At 37.1% G+C, this 18920-nt stretch overlaps 1 protein-coding gene across 2 annotated transcripts in view; it reads right to left on the bottom strand.

The window, feature by feature from the left end:
* HTT (huntingtin) overlaps positions 1-18920 on the bottom strand; it is an 81164-nt gene that overhangs the window by 24203 nt on the left and 38041 nt on the right. For both annotated transcript variants that reach the window (XM_030491773.1, XM_030491774.1), the window contains 18 exons: positions 18347-18474; positions 17533-17643; positions 16876-16953; positions 15988-16211; positions 15329-15407; positions 15034-15195; positions 14352-14407; positions 14104-14252; positions 13375-13511; positions 11237-11353; positions 9796-9918; positions 9032-9270; positions 8593-8735; positions 5778-5985; positions 4253-4394; positions 2290-2469; positions 660-836; positions 335-411 (listed from right to left, as the gene is read on the bottom strand). In XM_030491773.1, the coding sequence (XP_030347633.1) occupies positions 335-411; positions 660-836; positions 2290-2469; positions 4253-4394; positions 5778-5985; positions 8593-8735; positions 9032-9270; positions 9796-9918; positions 11237-11353; positions 13375-13511; positions 14104-14252; positions 14352-14407; positions 15034-15195; positions 15329-15407; positions 15988-16211; positions 16876-16953; positions 17533-17643; positions 18347-18474 (2530 nt within the window). The remainder of the gene's footprint in view (positions 1-334; positions 412-659; positions 837-2289; positions 2470-4252; positions 4395-5777; positions 5986-8592; positions 8736-9031; positions 9271-9795; positions 9919-11236; positions 11354-13374; positions 13512-14103; positions 14253-14351; positions 14408-15033; positions 15196-15328; positions 15408-15987; positions 16212-16875; positions 16954-17532; positions 17644-18346; positions 18475-18920) is intronic.

The following is an 18920-nucleotide window of genomic DNA, read 5'->3' as shown; positions in this document are numbered from 1 at the left end:
AAAATAAAGTTGTTTTCAGTAATGTATTTTTTTCCTCAAGGAATTGTTCTCTCTTAAAAGTTAAATATTGACTGGGATGTGGAGAGATAACCTGATGCCTTCAAGCCTTTAGCTTGCTTTGCTTCTGAAGTATATTGCAAATTCAACTCAGCCAAACACAACTATCCTTGTACCAAAACATGCCTATATCTCACAAGAGGTTTTACTCCTGTTTTAACTCCAAAAATGACCCACTATCTTAAGAAAACACCCAAATGTAGGAAAAAAGAGTTAACACAATTAGTACTAGAATATTACTTAGTTTGACATTTTAACACATATTGGTATTACTTACCTTGTTGCTAATCCACTGTTTTGAAGGTATTCCTGAATTCTATCCAGTTCTTCAACTGGTAACTGAGTAATGCTGTTCTATAGGAAAGAGTCACCAAAATTTTATACACAAATAAGTAAAATACCCATAGGTTCTTGGAACAGATTTCGAAAACAATAAGCAGATAAAGGGAAACAAACATTCGTGTACCTATATATTAAATAAATTTCCTCTCCAATGAAGTCACTTAATCATCATCATATTTTGATGTACCTTGAATCATTATACTTGCTTATATTGCTAGCACTGCCCAATCTTATTTACAAATTCATACATTTATCTTTACCTGTAAAGTTGCAGCCAAAAGCATTTCTACCCGACGGCAAGCCAGTGTGTCAACCATGCGAGCAAGCACACGGAATGGAGTAGAGAGAAGCTTGTCAACATATAATGTTAAGACAGCCCCAGACTGGCTGAGATGTATTCCCTCTAAGCACTGTAAAGTCTTCTTCAGAGTTGTGGGCTAGATGTTGAAACAAAACAAAACAGAAAAACAGACACAAAAAGTAAGCAATCAATTGGCATACAAAGGCTAAAGGGAAAGGCATTCAGAAAAAACTCCAGCAGACAACTAGCTGATCAATATAATCACCTCGATAAGAACAGGTCTGAGTTACTGGGTTATTTAATGTGAACACTAAGTTGTTTGATGTTTAACTGCAAAAGCTTACTCTTCTAAAAAGGAAGCAAAACATAGGGAGCAAAACTTTTAGGGTAAAAAGCTAGAGAGACTTAAGTGGAATTGCAGAAAGCCTCAAAAAACAGTGAGAAGCTTGAACTCTTGCTGGAAGAATGTAGGAACATGAGCATAGTGGAGACAGTACAGAAATCCAGATAAGCATTAGGGATTGTTTTGAGCACACGGTTAAATCATAAGAACAGCAATACGATAGCTACTCAGGATGCAAAAGGGGTGCAAAGAATTAGTTTTTTAAATATGAGCTCCAATTCAGCACCAGTAATGTAAAGGGACAGAGACAAGCTAGTTTGACTAGAGGAACCAATCTTGGTTTAGAGCAGACTGCAAACACCTACTTTAATATCTTACTGACTTTTCTGATATCACCAAACATTTCATAGAATCACTACACCTTCCATTCAAACACATTTAGTTTAGTTCATTCTACCAATTCTCAGACATTAAAGCTCAGATTTATCTCACTTAACTTTAAAGTGTTTCACTCACATGCCTAAAGCACTACTGCAGTGGCACTGGATTTGCACAGAGACAATGGGAAGAGACAGGAAACATCCCCAGGCTACTCAGGGTATGGTAGCATCTCCTACCATCAGCTCTAGACAAAGTCCAGCAAATAACATTTCCCACATAGTGAGTTCCACAGATTAAGAGGGATGCATACGACCTTACACCCCTATAAAGCCTTGTCCACTTCTTTTAATTTAAAGACTAAAATAATCAACAGAAACCATACACTGCATTTCTGAAGCAGTATTTCCCTCACCAAGAGGCTGCAACTTATGGGGCAGATCAATGGGGAAAGCATGAGCTTGCAAACCATCTTCATGTTGTAACGGCCTGTGAAGGTGCGCTGGTTCCTGTTCCTGCCTCTGTTAGTTTGTTACTTATGCTATAAGGCACTGAAATCAAACATGAAAGTTACAGTTTTAATTTACCCTTTAGATATTTATTATGTGGGGATAACATAATACCCAGGAAAGAAAGTCGGCTTAACCAACGCTAGTTGAATTCATAGATTTGATGGATTAAACGTACCTGATACTAAAGTTGCTAACATATTATAAGGTTTGCTGTTGGTATTTTTAATGAAGTAACTTTAAAAATAAATTTGAAAGTTGATAAATGACCCAGAAATGTCAGGATTTGCATACTTATCAGTTAAACATATGCTAAATATAAGTCACTTTATTCTTTAAAGGCAAAGAGTTAAACTTACAGCTGCAAGATTCTCACACCGTGATTGAATGGCCTGGATGAAGAGACCACTGGCTGCTGAATTCCTGTGAACAGCACTAATAAAGTCTTGTACTGGAGGCTCATGGGATAGATTAATCAAGTCTTGAACGTGATTCACAATAAGCCAGGTCAAGTGTTCTGAATCATGTAGGTTTTGACACTAAAGGGGAAAAAATTAAAATTTGATTCCAGTAATACCCATATTAAGCATCTAATTACTAAAAACTTTATCAGACACAACATGAATTTTTTCATATATAATTTTGGTAGCTATTTTAAAATATTCATATCATAGAATGGTTTGGGTTGGAAGGGGCCTTAAAGATTTGGACTTGATGATCTCAAAGGTCTTTTCCAATCTAGATGATTCTATGATTACCTAGTTCCAACCCTAGTGCCATGGGCAGGGACACCTGGACCAGGATTCTCAAAGCCCCATCCAACCTGTCCTTGAACACTGCCAGGGATGGTGCAGCCACAGCTTCTCTGGGCACCCTGTGCCAGCACCTCACCACCCTCACAGTACAGAATTTCTTCCCAATGTCTAATCTAAATCTCCCCTCTTTCACTTTAAAGCCATTCCCCCTTGTCCTATCACTACTTGTTCTTATAACAAGTCCCTCTCCAGCTTCCTTGTAGGCCCCTTTAGGTACTGGAAGGCTGCTCTAAGGCCTCCCTGGATCCTTCTCTTCTCAAGGCTGAACAACCCGAACTCTCTCAGCCTGTGTTCAAAGGAGAGGTGTTCCATCCCTCTGGTCATCTTCATAGCCTCCTCTGGACTTGCTCCAACAGGTCTATGTCCGTATGTTGGGGGCCCTAGTGCTGAACAGAATACTCCAGTACTCCATGGCGTAAAGTGTCTATATTTTAATATCACCATCACTGTTTTTATATGACAATTTTCCCAAATGCTTTTGATCTTGTTGCAAATTAAGAGATTAATAATGCATGTGTAAACTTTATTTTTTTTTTTGACACTAAAAATTTAGTGTTACAAGAGTGAATTGAGAAGGTAAATTCAAAGATGCTGCTTTTAATGAAATGCTGTTTGAAATAAACACGCACACACACAGTCATGTTGTAAAACATGATTTCCATTTAGGCTTCTTTTTAAAGATTTCTTATTACTACTGGTCTGAAACACAATATGAATAATTTCTGGAAAGTAAATCCAAAGAGACCTGTCGATAATTAATATTAAACCTATGGAGGCTATCTGTATATCAACGAGTAGTGCAATGCAACATTAAAAGATTTGTAGAGCTAACCAGGTGATGCTGACACTCAGTTGGAGGGGTTTTGGGCTCCCTGTAATCTGACTTTCACAACTGAACAGCCATTAGTACTTGAAGTGCTTCTTAAACGTAACTTTTGGTTTAGTTGCACCTGAAAGGAATGTGGTTTGCTTGCCCCAGAACCTCTCTGCTAGGCAAACCCAAGTGCAATACTAGGTATTATAGGAAAATATGCTCACAATGAACTAAAATGCTAATGTTGTGGCAGCAAAAAGCCAAAGCCACAGGAACTGCTCTCATTAAAGAGCCAAATTGGAACTTCAGTGTCAATGTAAAACCTCTCAAGGTATAGACAGAAACTTCTTGTCTCCTAGACACTGCTACTAATGTTGGGATGTCCAATATCACTTAGTGTGCTCCCAGCACCTCACAAGTAAGCAATACAGTACCCAGTAAATAATTCTATTACCTACCAGGTATCCTTTATAAACCAAGAGAATTCTCAATGCAGAATAGGAAAAAAAAAAAAAAGCCAAATTAAGTCATACCTAAGCTTACAGAAGCACCACCTGAAAATAGTTTCACAAGTCTTCATTTTTCACTTGTGAATTCAGACAGATGCAGTTAATGCACCTCAGCAATAAAAGACTGTCAGCATGATAAAATAACTCAAAACTATAGGTATGAAATTCATAATTCAAAACTTACAACATAGTCACAGAAAAGAATGAGTGCTCCTCTTCTCACTATCTCTCGATTGCACATGCCACGTTTAGATTCTGAATCTGATTCATCACTGTCTCCAGATATCTGAGGGCTAAGCAATTTAGTAGTAGAAAGACTGTGTCTCCTGAAAGAAGCACATTATATTTTGTTACTATTTTATGACTACATTTTATTAGTATGGCTACTGAAACCTTATCAATCAAATTGCTTGGAATATCCTACCAATGTCCTTACATAGTATTTATTTTCCTAGAAACTTCATTCAAACATGATACTGCTTTGAAATAGACACTTTGCTTTCCATCAGCTTTTTACTTCCTAACAACTGTAGTATCACTTTTTTGTTCTGCATTTATTACTGCCTTGGACAGTGTGAAGAACATCTGAAGAACTAAACAACTTATTTAAAAGAAAAACATGGGTTATTGCATCTCTGGTAGGGTAACAGAACCTAATAACGAGTTTTCTTCTCATGCCAAACCAGTTGCTCTTGAGCACTTAGTCCTTAGTGTCAGGTTGATTGATGCCCAAGCCAGAAAAACAGAGAGGCGATACTGGTAAATCAAAGAAGATAACTGCAATAAATAGCACCAAAGCCATTTTAGTTGCCCTACTTTGCGACCCTGGTAATTTCATGTTTCCTCAAATCAGAATAATATTTTTTCACATCATAAGGTTGAACTGAGGCAAGAACGTCACATTTGGGGAAGTACTGATTCACTCATGTTGTAGAGCATCACTAGGCCTCCCTAACATTCACTGCACAAGCATCAGAAATGTCTCTCCAGTCAGTTGTTAATCTCCCTCTACAGTGAACACAGGGATACCCACCCACATAGGGTTGTCCCTAACCCCAGAGGACAAATCATTCCAATGCCTGACAGGTAGGATGAATTAACTTCAGACCAAGAGAACACTTTAGAGCATATCTCCAAATTTCAGACAACTAACACTAAGTGAAGGTATTGCGGTGCTTGATGCTAATGCATCAGCATGGTGCTGGTGCTGATACTGTATTTTGATAGAATTTAGAACAGACCCACTGAGAACAGATATAACTATAGCTATACTTGTACTGATTAGATTGTATTTTCATAAACACAACAGTGTATATCATCTGCACTGGCTGGTTATTTACTAGAAGGTGAAATACAAAGTCTCCATAGAAATATGAAATACTGAATACTTTGTTATAGTTATTTCCACAATTTTAATTAGAAGTAGTACTCAGATGACGTTTTCTTGCCTTAAAAGTAGAGATTACCTGGCAGTTCTTTTGAGTACAACTGAGTGCAGAACACATTTACTTAGTTGCAAAGACATACCAGTATCAGAACAGACAATATTTATAGATGTAAAGTAAATGCAGATCTATTTCAGAATCCAAATAGTACTATTCAACAGGCTGTCAGGGTTAGCAGTAAAATCCTAGACTGCTTTAACATAATTTTAGCAAATACAATTATGAGACATACTACTACTACTAGGGATCAAAACCAAATCTTACTTTGGGGTTTGATGCACTTCTGACCACCAGTTGTAATTGGTATAATTGACAAGAAGCAGGATTTGACACCAGAGGAGAACTAAAGAAGGATGCGTGGGAATCATGGACTGAACAAGGTCACTCAAACTCTCAAGGGTATAGAAGCTACCATCAGATCCATCTCCTGTAAAAAGTCTGGTGGCTGCAGCTGTAATTCTTCTAAACATCCCTGAAAACAATAAAAGCATGTTAGAGTAACTATGCTCTAGTCTGTGTTCTGAAGTTTTAAAATTATTCAGAGTAACCCGAGAATAAAAATCTTGTTTCATAAGCCACTATCATTCCTGGAAGAAATGTATATCCTAAGTGGTTTTACAAATCTAAGGCAAGTCACAGAGTTTGCCCAAGAGCAGTGTGTAAACCAGTGATAACCAGCTTCAACAAGTAATGCTTTAGGTCGACTAGAACTGTAATGAAACTTCTCATCTTTTTCTCTGTCATACATCAAAAAGTTTATCTGATACATGAAAACATTTACCAAATTTAAAGTTACTGATCATAGACCAAGACTTCTGGGTTTGGTTTTTTTGGTTTTGTTTATAAAGTAAAACATAGAAGTTCTAATGAAGACCCATCCTTTAACTACTATCCTATATGCTAAGGAAGATCGCTTACAAGTATTTAACTTCAGATGATGGCTTCCTAAATACATTTAATTGAAACTAAACTGATACCCTTCCATTCAATTTCTAAAGTGAAAACAGTAAATGTTTTTAAGAGGAGAAAGTCACTGCTGTGCACATTAAATATTCAGCACAAAAGCTGAATTTTGCTTTCTGATTTTGTATTCATATGCCAAAAGGAAGGGCAGGAAAAAGGAAAATGGACAAACTTAAAGTTGTCTAAAGATACAGAACCTTTTGAGCTTCTATGAGAAGATGCGACCAGGCAGAAAAAGGGTTTATTCAGAATCAGTTAGAAAGCAAAAGCTAATCAGAATAATGAAGAACTGTAGTGTTGCTTGCTTGCCTTGCCAGATGTACAGAAAAATGAAGCTGTAAATTCCACGGCCATGTGGACCAGTTTAAGCTGCCCACAGGACTGGTAAATATGTTACGTAAATAGCAAAGAATGGGGAAGATAACTGAGTCTCAAAACTCGGGTTCCACTTACTAGCAAACCAGTGTTATTACCAGTCCAGCTTCCTGTAACTGCAGTAATTGCACCATCTAGTGACTTTCTACAGTCATGAAAGCCACTGCATGCTCATCTTTTCACTCTATGCCTTTTATTTCTACTAACTTCAAAGCAGCACATTGAAAATCTTGACTTCTAATCTGGTAGCTTCTATAGTTGAATACATAGGAGTCAGCAACATTCACATTTTGAGAAAACTATAATGGGCAAGAAGACAAAATATCCAAAGTAGAATAGTGTTTATGACACTGTTTATAAGCAGAGCTTAATCAGACACAAGTTGCTATAAGCTGCACCTATAGTTAGGAGAGTATAACTTAAAAAGAAACAAATTAGACGTTTTAACTGAAAAGCATTAAAAAGCCAGGCACTTAGTTAACCATAAGCCTAAACCTTAAAGAAAATGCTACACCATGAAAATACAGCCCAGGTGTCTGAACAATTTTCCTTCTACTCTGTCACACTGTGTAAGGTAACTACATTACTAGTGGTACTTGGAGTTGATTTGTATCTTACATGAAATTCATTTCTAGACATCATGCAAGACACATGCCCAGTGCTCTGCATGAGTATTTTAATATTTAATTTTAATTTTGCATGAAAATTTACAGAGCTCCTGGGAAGACTGACAGTGCAACCTGGAAGCCAGCTGCTAGAGCAGAATTAGCTGAGCCTTCCCTTTCCAGTATCCCAGCTCCCACTGTGGAAGAACCCACTTCCCTGATTTCAATCACCAGCTTCATTTTCCGACTTCACTGGTCTAAAGAAAACCTCATCCACCACAGCTGCCACCATACTATTCAATTGGTTTCCTTTTCTCTTTTCTATCTGTTACCCATTACTAAAGACTACGAGGAATAAAGCTACTGGAAGTTATATCAAGGCAATGCAGAAGCTTTGAGCTTTTATAGAGAACCCAGAACACTTCCAACAGCACTTTCTTTTAAGTTTACACCTACGATACTTATGTTTGCAAGAAGCAGCTGGTAGCAATGACAGGATCAGAGCTATGGGGTTTTTTCCCCTCAAGAAAGGGCTTTATAACTGAACTCTGTAGGAAGAGCTTAAAAAGAAAAAAAGATCAGAAGTTTTTTGGATACAATGGAGCACAAAATCATGTCAAATGTCCAACAACAGTATTCTGTATGCACTTGATTATTATTTGCATCTGCTATGTAGTGAGGTACTGTAACTCCCATTTTACAGACAGACTATGGAATGCAGAGTCCCTCGTCCCATATCTGTAAGGAAGTCTATGAAGAGCTAGGGACTTGTGCCAAGGCCTTTTAAATTGCAGCCAACTACTGTAATCCAATACTGTTGGATTTCAGCCGCAGGCTGAAAACCAGAAGGCAAAAAGGACAATCACAGAAAAGAAAGAATAAGAGAAGTAGGAAAATAAGTTAAAAGGAGACATGAAAGTCACTAGTTACATTTTGTTCCACATAAAAGAAATGTGGAAAATGTGCCCACATGCACAAGCACAAAGTTTGGGAGGTTCTTTATACTGAGTAGGGTAGAATGTCTTCAGCACCACATACTCCTTCTCAGTAGTCCAACACATTCAACAGTTGTCTCAGAACTGAAAACCCACTCTGCCACTGCATGCTACAACACAAGGCAACGTTTAAAGTGTTACCTGATTTGAAGATATGTATCAAGCACATAAGCAGTGTGCCCAGCTCCTGGCAGTAGAAAGTATGTTGCTGCTCATTCATGTCCACTTTCAATTGTTTAGTAACAATATCTTCCAGTAGAATGCCAACCAATTGTAATAAGAACCTTGAAAAAGCATGTGTACAATCAAGAGAAAAACTATCAATGCAACATCTTTCAGAATAAGATGAGGTTTGCCCATGAATCTCAGTAAGTCCCTTCATCCTAAACAGGATGCTGAACTAAATGCTACAGAACAGGCTGACCAAATAGGACGCTATCGGTATGGAGAGATGATCACAAGTACTTCAAGAATTACATATGTGATTTGGGTTAATATTGTGATATAAATAATCACAATTAATATTGTGATTTCTCAGAAATCTTAATCTTTCCCTTAAGTTAGTCAAAAGACAACATACCTGGAAAATGTCTCTTCAGGCAGATATTTAGCCTGTTTAACCTCAGTGTGATCCTCGGGTGTGGATACATTATTTTCTCCATGTCTCAGTCTGTTGATTGTTTGACATGAAATCAAATACGGTGAGAAGGAAAGCTCTTGTATACGGGATAGAACGATGTCTTCTGTCGACTGCGAAATCAGAACTCTAAGGATAGCTAAAATTCCAGAAATCCATAGCTGGACAGTGCTCACTGATGCCTAACACAAACACAAAAATGCAGAAGCTAGTTAATTTTTTAAATACATCCTGTGTTGTGTTGTTTAACTTCAAAAGTATTCAATTTCATCAACTATTGTATAAAATCAGATACTTTGAAGAATGGAGCAAGCACTTTTATGTTCAGGTCTTCCAAAATGCTATTCTTGTGGTAACTGTCAAGCTCACACTCACTCTGTTAAACAATCTCCAAACTACAGAAACAGTACTAATACTTGCATACAGAAAATGTGACTTACCTGTGGAATTGTATTCTAGATTTTGCTACAACAGGATGTTTCTCTACACTCCTGATCATTAAAATACAAAATGAAGGCAAATAATCCTTAAGCAAAATGTTCCTGTGTGAAGTACTCCCAGTTGGTAAATCGTATTAGTTCTAACCAATTCTTTCCCAAAATCTGCTGCTGGTACTTTAACACCATGTTGCAAATTAAGAAACGCATGCTTTTTTTGTTTTGTATGGAAGATACCAGATTCTCTCTTCTCTGGAAGCAACTGCTTACCATTGTTTTAGGAGTAACAAACATACTCCTTAAAAGCATGTCCACAGGGCGAAGGGATGAAGGAGCCAAAATTTCAAACAAAGTGTTCAATACTCCCAGAGCATCATGAGAGTCTATATGCATCTGTTAAAGAAAAACACAAAACTAATTCGGAACTATCCACTTAAGGTAAGTGCAACACAATATTTCTATGACATCCTGTGTGTAATAAAGCTGTCCAGCTTTTTTTGTAATTTTTTGTAATAAAGTACAAAATCCAGAGCAACCAAAAGCTATGAAAGGTAAAGCTGTGAAAGCCTACTCTCCCCTCCATGAGATGTCCTCATGGGAGTGGGAATCTGCCATCATGGAGTAAAGCACATTAAGGGCACAATTTCGCTAATTTTACTTTTTATCCTTGAAGTGCTTCTAATTCCAGGAAAGGTGTATCAAAGACAAGTCCTCTGTTATTTAGGGGGGCAACCTCTCCCCTTTCTCCTAAAAGGAGTCTTCTTTTCTTTCCAGATACAAAGGGCCTGCTCTTCTTCCCCAATGCGCAGTCCAACAAGAGACACATGCACACACTGAAGGAAGTCCAGCAGAAAGCCACACGGATGGTTGCATTGGCTTGGAGTATCTGTCATACAAGAGGCAGCTGACATTGTCCAGCCTGAAGAAGGCTCAGGGTGATCTTTACCAACATGTACAAGTATCTGACCAGGGGAAGTGGGAGGAGGAGACAACCCAAGTACAGAAGAAAGAGCTAGAATCTTTTCAGTGGTATCCAGTATCAGGATGAAAAGCAATAGACACAAGGTGAAATAAAGGAAATTCCATTTAAATATGGGATTTTTTCTATTTATTTGTTTTCTGCCTGTGAGGATGCTCAGACACTGGAAGAGGTTGCCCAGAAGGGTTATGGAGGCTCCATCCTCAGAGACTGTCACAACTTGACTAGACATGGTCGTAAGCAGCCTGATCCCATAGACCCTGGTTTGAAGTGAAGAGGTCCGTTTCAACCTTAACTATTCCAGGATTCTGTGATTTGTTAATTCAGTTTCAGACTATGTCTTTCCATCCTCCTCACCACGAAAAAAAATGCAATTAGACCCAACTGCAGTTATGAAAAAATAATTATGACATTCTAGAAACATGGGAGAATCTTCACACCATTTAATAAGTGCTCTGATGTCACTATACATATAAGAGAAGTAGAATGAACTTCCTATGGAAACAGCCTTGAAGATACTGCACATACTTCATGCATTTAAATATGACCTTCATCACTTCAAAGACTTAGTTTACCTGCAGTAATTGGTTTTTTCATATATGGCAACCACCTTTTCAAGAAAATCTGCCTTCATATATAAAAACCAAAAATGTCCAAAGCCATTATTGATACATACACACATTACAACAACTGTTTTAGATGTTTATAGATTTTAAAAATGCATAGAATAACCTGTTGCTTTGCAAGCATTGGGAGAATAATGTCAGCTATTTGCCGAGACAATCTTTTCCATTTGTCTTCGTTTTCTTTATGACACTGCTGCAATACTAAGATGAACATTTCTAGCACCTGCGGAAAAGTCCAAAAGAATGCAAGTAAACACCCACACTAACAGGAAACATTTGAATAATACTGTCATGGGAAAAATATTTACTGTTTCATCCATTTGCCAAAAAGAAAAGAAAACCCACATGAGAAATCACACAACATTCTTAAAGCCCCATTTTCAGGTTAAAAGTGGCTTCTTAGTTATGTCTTTTTGTTTAAGAATTTTCTAATTACTTTTATAAACTAAAAGATAAAAATAAAAAAGCTTTCCTGGTCCTTTTAAAAAGGATTTGTCAAAAGACTACTCAAACAACTGCAAAAAGGATAGTATATCTAAATGCCATATTGCATACTCAACAAAAATGGAAGAAAGAGCATTTCCCAGATGTACACTTTTTCTTTACTCTAGCTCAAATAAAGTTTAAATTTGGTCAAGGAAACAGAACAGACATTTTTATGGTGCTCATTCACCTGGGATATGTCACTTTCATATAAAAGTTCATAGGAGAGCATATAATGGACGACACCAACAGCAAAGACAATTTGTAGTAACTGAATGTATTGCTGGTTTGAGGGTTAGAGAGTCCACACTTTCAAGAATAGACAGGCCAAAGACACAGCAAGCAGGGATGTTAATATATGGACTGGGAAGCACAACAGAAGAAACTGGTTCAGAAAACCAGTTAGACGGAGCACTCGTAAAGGAATTCAAGTAGTTCAGATTCAGAAACACAGCCAATTAAAAAAGGAAAGAGATCACCAGATGATTTTCTTTCCCGAAAGCTTTCTCATGAGAGAGGAGAGAAAAGTGATTCTGGGCTGAATGACTTGACTTTGGAGCCCCATAGATGGTAGCTACAGCCGTAACAGGAACAAGCTAAAGGTTGCAGCTCTTGGACCCTCACAAGTTAGAGAGACACTACTGTAGAACACCCCAGGCACAGCCAGGGAAGAACAGAACTGCCCAGGGGTTAGTTTATACATACTGCACCAGCAGAATGGGGCAGAACAAGAACTACAAATGGGATGGTGTGGGAAGAGCAGTGCATGGGTGGTCTTTAATAGGTTAAGTGTGTCAGAAGAAGATCTGCTTGCAATTGCAGCGCCTTATGTAACACAAAGTTATTCACTATTTCATATCATGTGTCTACAGGGTGTCATCATATAGTTATATTAGTCATTTTATGATTATAAAACTACAAATTCAAAAGAAAATGTGGATACACAAAATTACCCCAATCTGAACATGCAGTTCCTAACAAATTATTTTGACAAGATGTACTGACTTTTTTCCAAGTGTTCTCAGAAAATACACTGCTTACATTAGCATATGCATTTTCACATGATGAAAGGAAAAGTGTTAAGCACACGAATAAGCAATAAGATCTCATGTTAATCATGTCACTTCTCTTAAAATTACTTTTATGTTTTTCTTTTAAACAAAGTGTATTGAGAAAGTAATTCTTATACTCCTACAAGGTAGAAACATGTTTTCCAGACCCATGAGGTCTGAGGCAAAATAGTAAATGTCAATAACTGTCTAGCTACCAGTTTCATTACCTTATTCAAATAATTCATATTTTACAGTGTTATTGAAGATATTGTACAGCAATACCTAAATCATCTCTATGCAGCATGTTTCATACTTTTAATTTTGTCCTCTCTTCCAATTTCCCCCCATTCTTTCAAGTTTATTGAATCCTAATTTATTTCACTTTTCTACTAATCTTCTGTTTATTCAATCTGCGACACAACCAAGATCATGATTGTAACTGGAGCTTTTCAGTGCCTTGTTACCATGACTTGATTATAAAATCCCACAGACATGTTATTTGACTTGAAATACTGATTTGTAGTGCAGAACTCTTCCCCTACTCCCGAAAATCTTTGCATACTCTCTTTCTATAAGGAAAGATCACACACAGAATCCAGCTATTCAAGCTCTGTATACAAAATCATTAAAATTGTCTGAAGCACTTTCAGTACAGCCAAGTTACCCTTTTATAGGCCATAAACAGCAACATTTTGCTCTCCTCTCTTACCTGATGGTACTGTATAAGTCTCAGCAGCATTGACACGACCACCTCTTTTTGTGTTTCCAACTCTTTTCCAGCATCGGCTTTATTTGTTCCTCTTAACACAAAGAGATCATGTACAATGGGTTGCAGAGCTGGTATTGCTGAAATGAGATTTGTTTTTTTAACATGAGACAAAAATCACTCTTGAACAATGTTTTTGTGTTGTACAGTTTAGCTACTAAAAGTAAACTGTGCTTTAGTTCATTAAAGGTTTTGTCCCCAGCCCCCAAAACAAAACCCAAACCAACAAAAACCCACCAGACTTACGCATAATGATGTCTGTCTTATTTCTAGCAGAAAATTCATATTACAGACATATTAGATATTTTTATGGAGTATTTTTTAGCAGAATCACTGGAAATTATGAGATGCCTCTACTTAAAGACCAAAAGTGGAAGGAAAGTGAAGGGGACTAAAAATCAAAACCTTTAACATACTGCTGTGCTGGGAACTTATTACCTAATAAAGTTTCAAATAAAAGCTTTGTTGCTACTATGTGCAATGCAAAATATGGGGTAGCAGCATTAGTAGGGTAAAATAAACTTCTTGAAGGAGACATATTAAAAAATTTAAGAGCTCGTGTCTTCTGGAATAATCAATATGATTACAGTTTTCTATAGCTTACTATTCAGTACTGGTTTTATTGCTGAACTATTACTAATGCAAGTGTTGGTGTTTTTTTCTTTTCATTACCATGTGTAACAGCTTTCCTCCCGCTGGCCATGATACCATCGCACAGTTGAATGATCTTAGGAATTCCAATTATCTGTTTGGAATGATACCGCTCGTAAGACAGCAACACCAGGAAAAAAAAGATATTAGGAATAATTGCCTCAGACTCCCTGAAAACAAAAAATGAAAAGTGTCGAGTCTGAACTGCAAAACTCTATTCAGTAAAAATCAATCTTTTCCCATTATTTTTAAGAATGTGTTGTTCATACCTGAACTGTCCTACTTCAATGTATTCAAACTGCTTTAGGACAAATCCAATAAACACCTAAAGAGAGAATAAAGTGTACAAAAGATACAGAGACATTAATTTCCATTGAAATAATTCTGACAATTACAAAAGTGTATATTTTGGAAGGAGCAAAAGACAGGCACTGAACATCACATATAGGTCATTCTAACACTTATGAAGTGTTCCCTCTACAGTTACAGAAGATATTGAGAATCTTCTTGATGTCAGAGCTTATTACAATTTGCATGAGCCTATGTCACATTTTACCTATAGTCTGTATATTGTCAAGTATAACTTTCTCAGTCATGTAACACACATCCTCTCAATACAGAAAGATGGTATTTTTGTTTGTAAATTAAGTTTTAACAACACATTGTATTGTCCACATCATCTTATTCCTGATATCTCAATCTGATGAGCAGTTCTTAAATAGTTGTTGGAGAGCTTAGAAAGTAATTTACATGCAATAGAGAAATCAGAAATCCGAAGCTCTCTGTGGCTGGGGGCGGGAAGAGGGCAGAATTTGAATCTCACCCTCCTGTGAGTCTTTGTTTTCACCTACAGTACAATGACTGGATTGCTGCAAGTATCTCTGCAGTAAATATGAAGCCTACGGGCGAGATCCCTGTATTGCAAGTTTCCCCAAGTAGTGAGGTACCAACCTGATCTGAATCCAGAAGACAGTAGTTAACTCGTAGCTGAACCAGTTGAGCAAGCAAGTCTAGAACTTGTCTCTGCAGCTGTACCGATGTTGTTGTAGTATATTGTTTCAATGCTTTTATGACAAGGGGTTCAAATAAACGAATGTGATTGTGAATAGCATTCTGTAATAGAGAGATTTTAAAGTAATCTAACATCTGAACAGGTCTCTGATTCAAAACCAAATTATGTTTTAAAGGAGGTAAAATGTTTTAAATCTGAGGTACAGCACTTTCAGGAGTACACAGATACAAGTACCTTATCAGCACGATGTTTTGCTGCACTGGAAATGCTAGTTTTCAGTTGTGTAGAAACCTTTTGCAGCACATCAAACCATCTGCCATAAAAAACAAACAAAACCCCATTAACATTAAAAAAACCGTAAAAAATGGGGGGACAGACACACTCTCCTTAGATGCATATTGTTTTACCAATGCCAACTTTTCTATATCTACTTGACTGTTTCAAGATTCTTAGTAAAATGAAAAGAACAGATATAACCTACAGTACACTTTTACCAGATCACATAGATTTGTGGACAAACATCTAGCAGAGAAAGTTTCTAGTCTTTGCTTAGTCATCCTTTGCCTTTCCTTTAAGGCTATTTGCTATAATGAGCAAATTAAATAGTTTTGAATACAAGCATTTAAAACTACTACGCTTTTTAAAAAACTTAAGTGATACCCATTTTAATGATTTAGCTTTGATTTGTAAAACTCATTAGAGATCATCAATACAGTGTTGTATTCAGCATGCCACTACCAAGACAAATTACTCTGCTTAAGTCTACAGGAAAAATTATACACAAAACTGTAATTTCAAGTTACTTAGCTCCCCTATGATACTTGCATTTACGAAAAACAATAAAAAGAGATTCTAGTTCAAGCTAACATTATATCATAAGGGAAGAAAATTACCCTGAAGCATCGTGTTCCTGCTCAGCCTGAACCATGTTCCTTAGACTAGCATCAGCAAGGGCCTGTGTAAAATGTGTGTATGGTGCCATGAAGCAATAATGATAGAGACCAGGTCTCAAATTAGAAGAACCTAAGCGTTGAGCTTTGCCTTGAGCCTTGTTGGGGTTTGAAGACAAGCCATCGTACTGAGAAGCCAGATTTGTCCCAAACAATGTTTTCAATAACTAGAGAAGAAAATTGGAAGGGAAAAAAAAAAGTTAACATTTCCAGAAAGGTAGGGAAAAAAAAGAAAAAAAAGACCAAGTTGACTCCTCATCTTCCCAAAGGACTTATGAGAAAAGGTTAAAGTTGCAAACTGTGGATCATATAGTTATATATAAGACAGAAAAAAGCTGGAAAAAGAAATCAATCCAGACCTTGCCCAAAAAGATATGATTGCTTTCATAACTGAAGCTATTTCCATGTGACATCTCAATAGTCTACTAATGCTCACCTCCCACCAAAATTAAGCTTTGATGACTTGAACCCAAACATTTAACTGGAACCCTGAAAGAAACCCATCACTAAGGCAGTTCTTCGCCTTGGCTTTGCTGTAGTTAACTGCCTACAGAACATATTTGGGAAGGAAGGAAACAAAGTAGTTTTCTGAGCATTAGCTAAAACAGTTCTCTGAATTGGAAGCAGTTCAAGAAGAAATTATATTATTCAGACAGTATCAAGTTTCAGAACAAGTCATCAAAAATTAAAGAAAACATGCTCTGTTTGCTCCACCTGGGCTACCATTTCCTCACATTACTTCCCTTAAAAGAATGTGCAAAGTCTTAGTGTCCAATCCTCAGGACATCAGGATTAACCTCCCAGTAACACACAAAAAAATTACTTCCTTACCTGCTGTACACAGACTGTTGCCATTGTTGGCTCTCTGTTGAAACATGATTTTAGGTATCCCAAAATTTCTTCGACACACTAGAAAAGCGAAAAATAAGTGCACCCAGTTGCCTTTTTTACTTTATTACATGCAGCATTACCATGAAAACTGGACAACAGCACAGGTTGTTTTACTAACTAAAACTACAATAATTTAAGGGAAATCATGGAGGTGTGTAAAGAAATAAAAAATGCAAGATCTGCCTCCTAATCTTAAAACACCGCAATACATAACACCACAGTTAAGGAGAAAAAAAACTATCAATACACAGGAGAGGAATGGGAGCAGTATGCTTCCTGACGTTTTGTATATTTAACATGAGTATATTTAGCCATATTAATAGAGTAAGGATGACTGAACGCAAGCTATTTTCTCATAAGAAAAACCTCCACATGGAATTTAAACAGTAAAAAAATTACTCCACTTTTCAACTACAGCAATTTAACCTGGAAAATCCGCTTTAGCACATTCTACCCCACACTGTGGTAGCACAGCACTTCTAGGACTACTGCGTCTCTCAACAGCACCAATTTTAAACTCAACATGTGTTTTTTCCCAACAAGGACACAGCTACTGGAAAACATAACTACAAAAGAAAAACTGCACAGATCTCATACCTTTCCAATGTCTTGAAGAGTAGCAAGTTCCAAGATTTGAGACAGAACATCCAAGGCAGACCGTAAGAAACATCCAAACTTTTCATTACTGTTTTGGAGATCCAAAGTAACCTGGTCCCAGAAAGTAAAATCACACTTTCTTAACAATTACTTGAGAAGGAGATAAAAAAATTACAGAAGTGGGCATTGACACAAATGGATCTTTTGCCTAAAAATTCAGCATGGTTTGATTAACACCACTGACAGCTCAGGCTCCCCATGAATGGCTGGAAAATAGGACTTCATTTTGACTACAAAATAGGACCTTCTAGCTTGAGGAAGTTACAGCATCTGGAAAGGCCTAGGATGCTGACAAGTAGCAGAGAAGGGATAATGTATTTCTCAGAAACACAGTAGGTGTAATAAGAAAACACTCCCTGAAGTGTACAAATCAGATCACCAAGCCCTTATGGAATGCATCTTCTGTTACCTGAACTAATAAGAAAATAGCTTACCAATCCTGGAATAAACTGCAGAGAGAACAGACACTGGGATCTATTTAGCACTGCCAAGCCAGCAAAGGGTCATTTGGTACCAGCATTAGACAGCACAGAAACGAGAACAGGGTGACAATGCCTACCAGAGGGGTTTGTTTGGGTTTTCTGTTTGTTTTTATTCCTGGTGGTTGTGATTATTTTTGTGTGTGTCTGTGTGTGTGTATAAACTGTTTACAAAGGCAAGAAAGCGAGTCTCAATTCAAGCAGAGCCATGTTTAAAAGAAACAAAGTGATTGCCCAACCACATTCTAATTCAACCACTTGAGATCATGCAGTACCTTATAATTAGCATGGGTTGCTTTCAAGACATCGTATAACTTCAGATATGATGGAAGATGATAAAAGCTTCCTACTGAAGATGATTTACTTGTTGGAACAGGCCCAGCAGCATCAGTTTGCCTAGTAGCTTAAAAGTATATCATAGATTAGCACAACATACTTTCTCTAGGACCCTCAAGACATTATTAGACAGCATGAACTTTTCAATCTGCATGCAGATTTTAAACTGCAAACACACATGCTGTACAACTACAATATGAACTAGCATTCCAAGAAACCATCCCTCTGAGATAAGACAAATTAACCCAGGGGGCTTATTACTGAGTGCAAGTACAATTTACAAAACAGAATTAACACCCATTTCCTTCACTCATTAGGAAGAAAAAAAAACTTTCCAAGATTCAGAATCTTGTTTCCAGGAGCAACAGAAGCTACTCCTGCCAAAAGGTGCAGAGCAAATTTCAAATTCCTTAGTAAAATACTTGCAAAAATTACTTCTTAATTTTAGTCAATAGCTGAGAAGATTGAGAAAAACAGTGAGTAAAAAGATTCAGCAGTACCTTGCTCCTGAAA

Source organism: Strigops habroptila, chromosome 7 (assembly GCF_004027225.2).
Source record: "Strigops habroptila isolate Jane chromosome 7, bStrHab1.2.pri, whole genome shotgun sequence".
NCBI classification, from domain to species: Eukaryota; Metazoa; Chordata; class Aves; order Psittaciformes; family Psittacidae; genus Strigops; species Strigops habroptila.
This window is presented reverse-complemented; position numbering and strand designations above follow the sequence as displayed.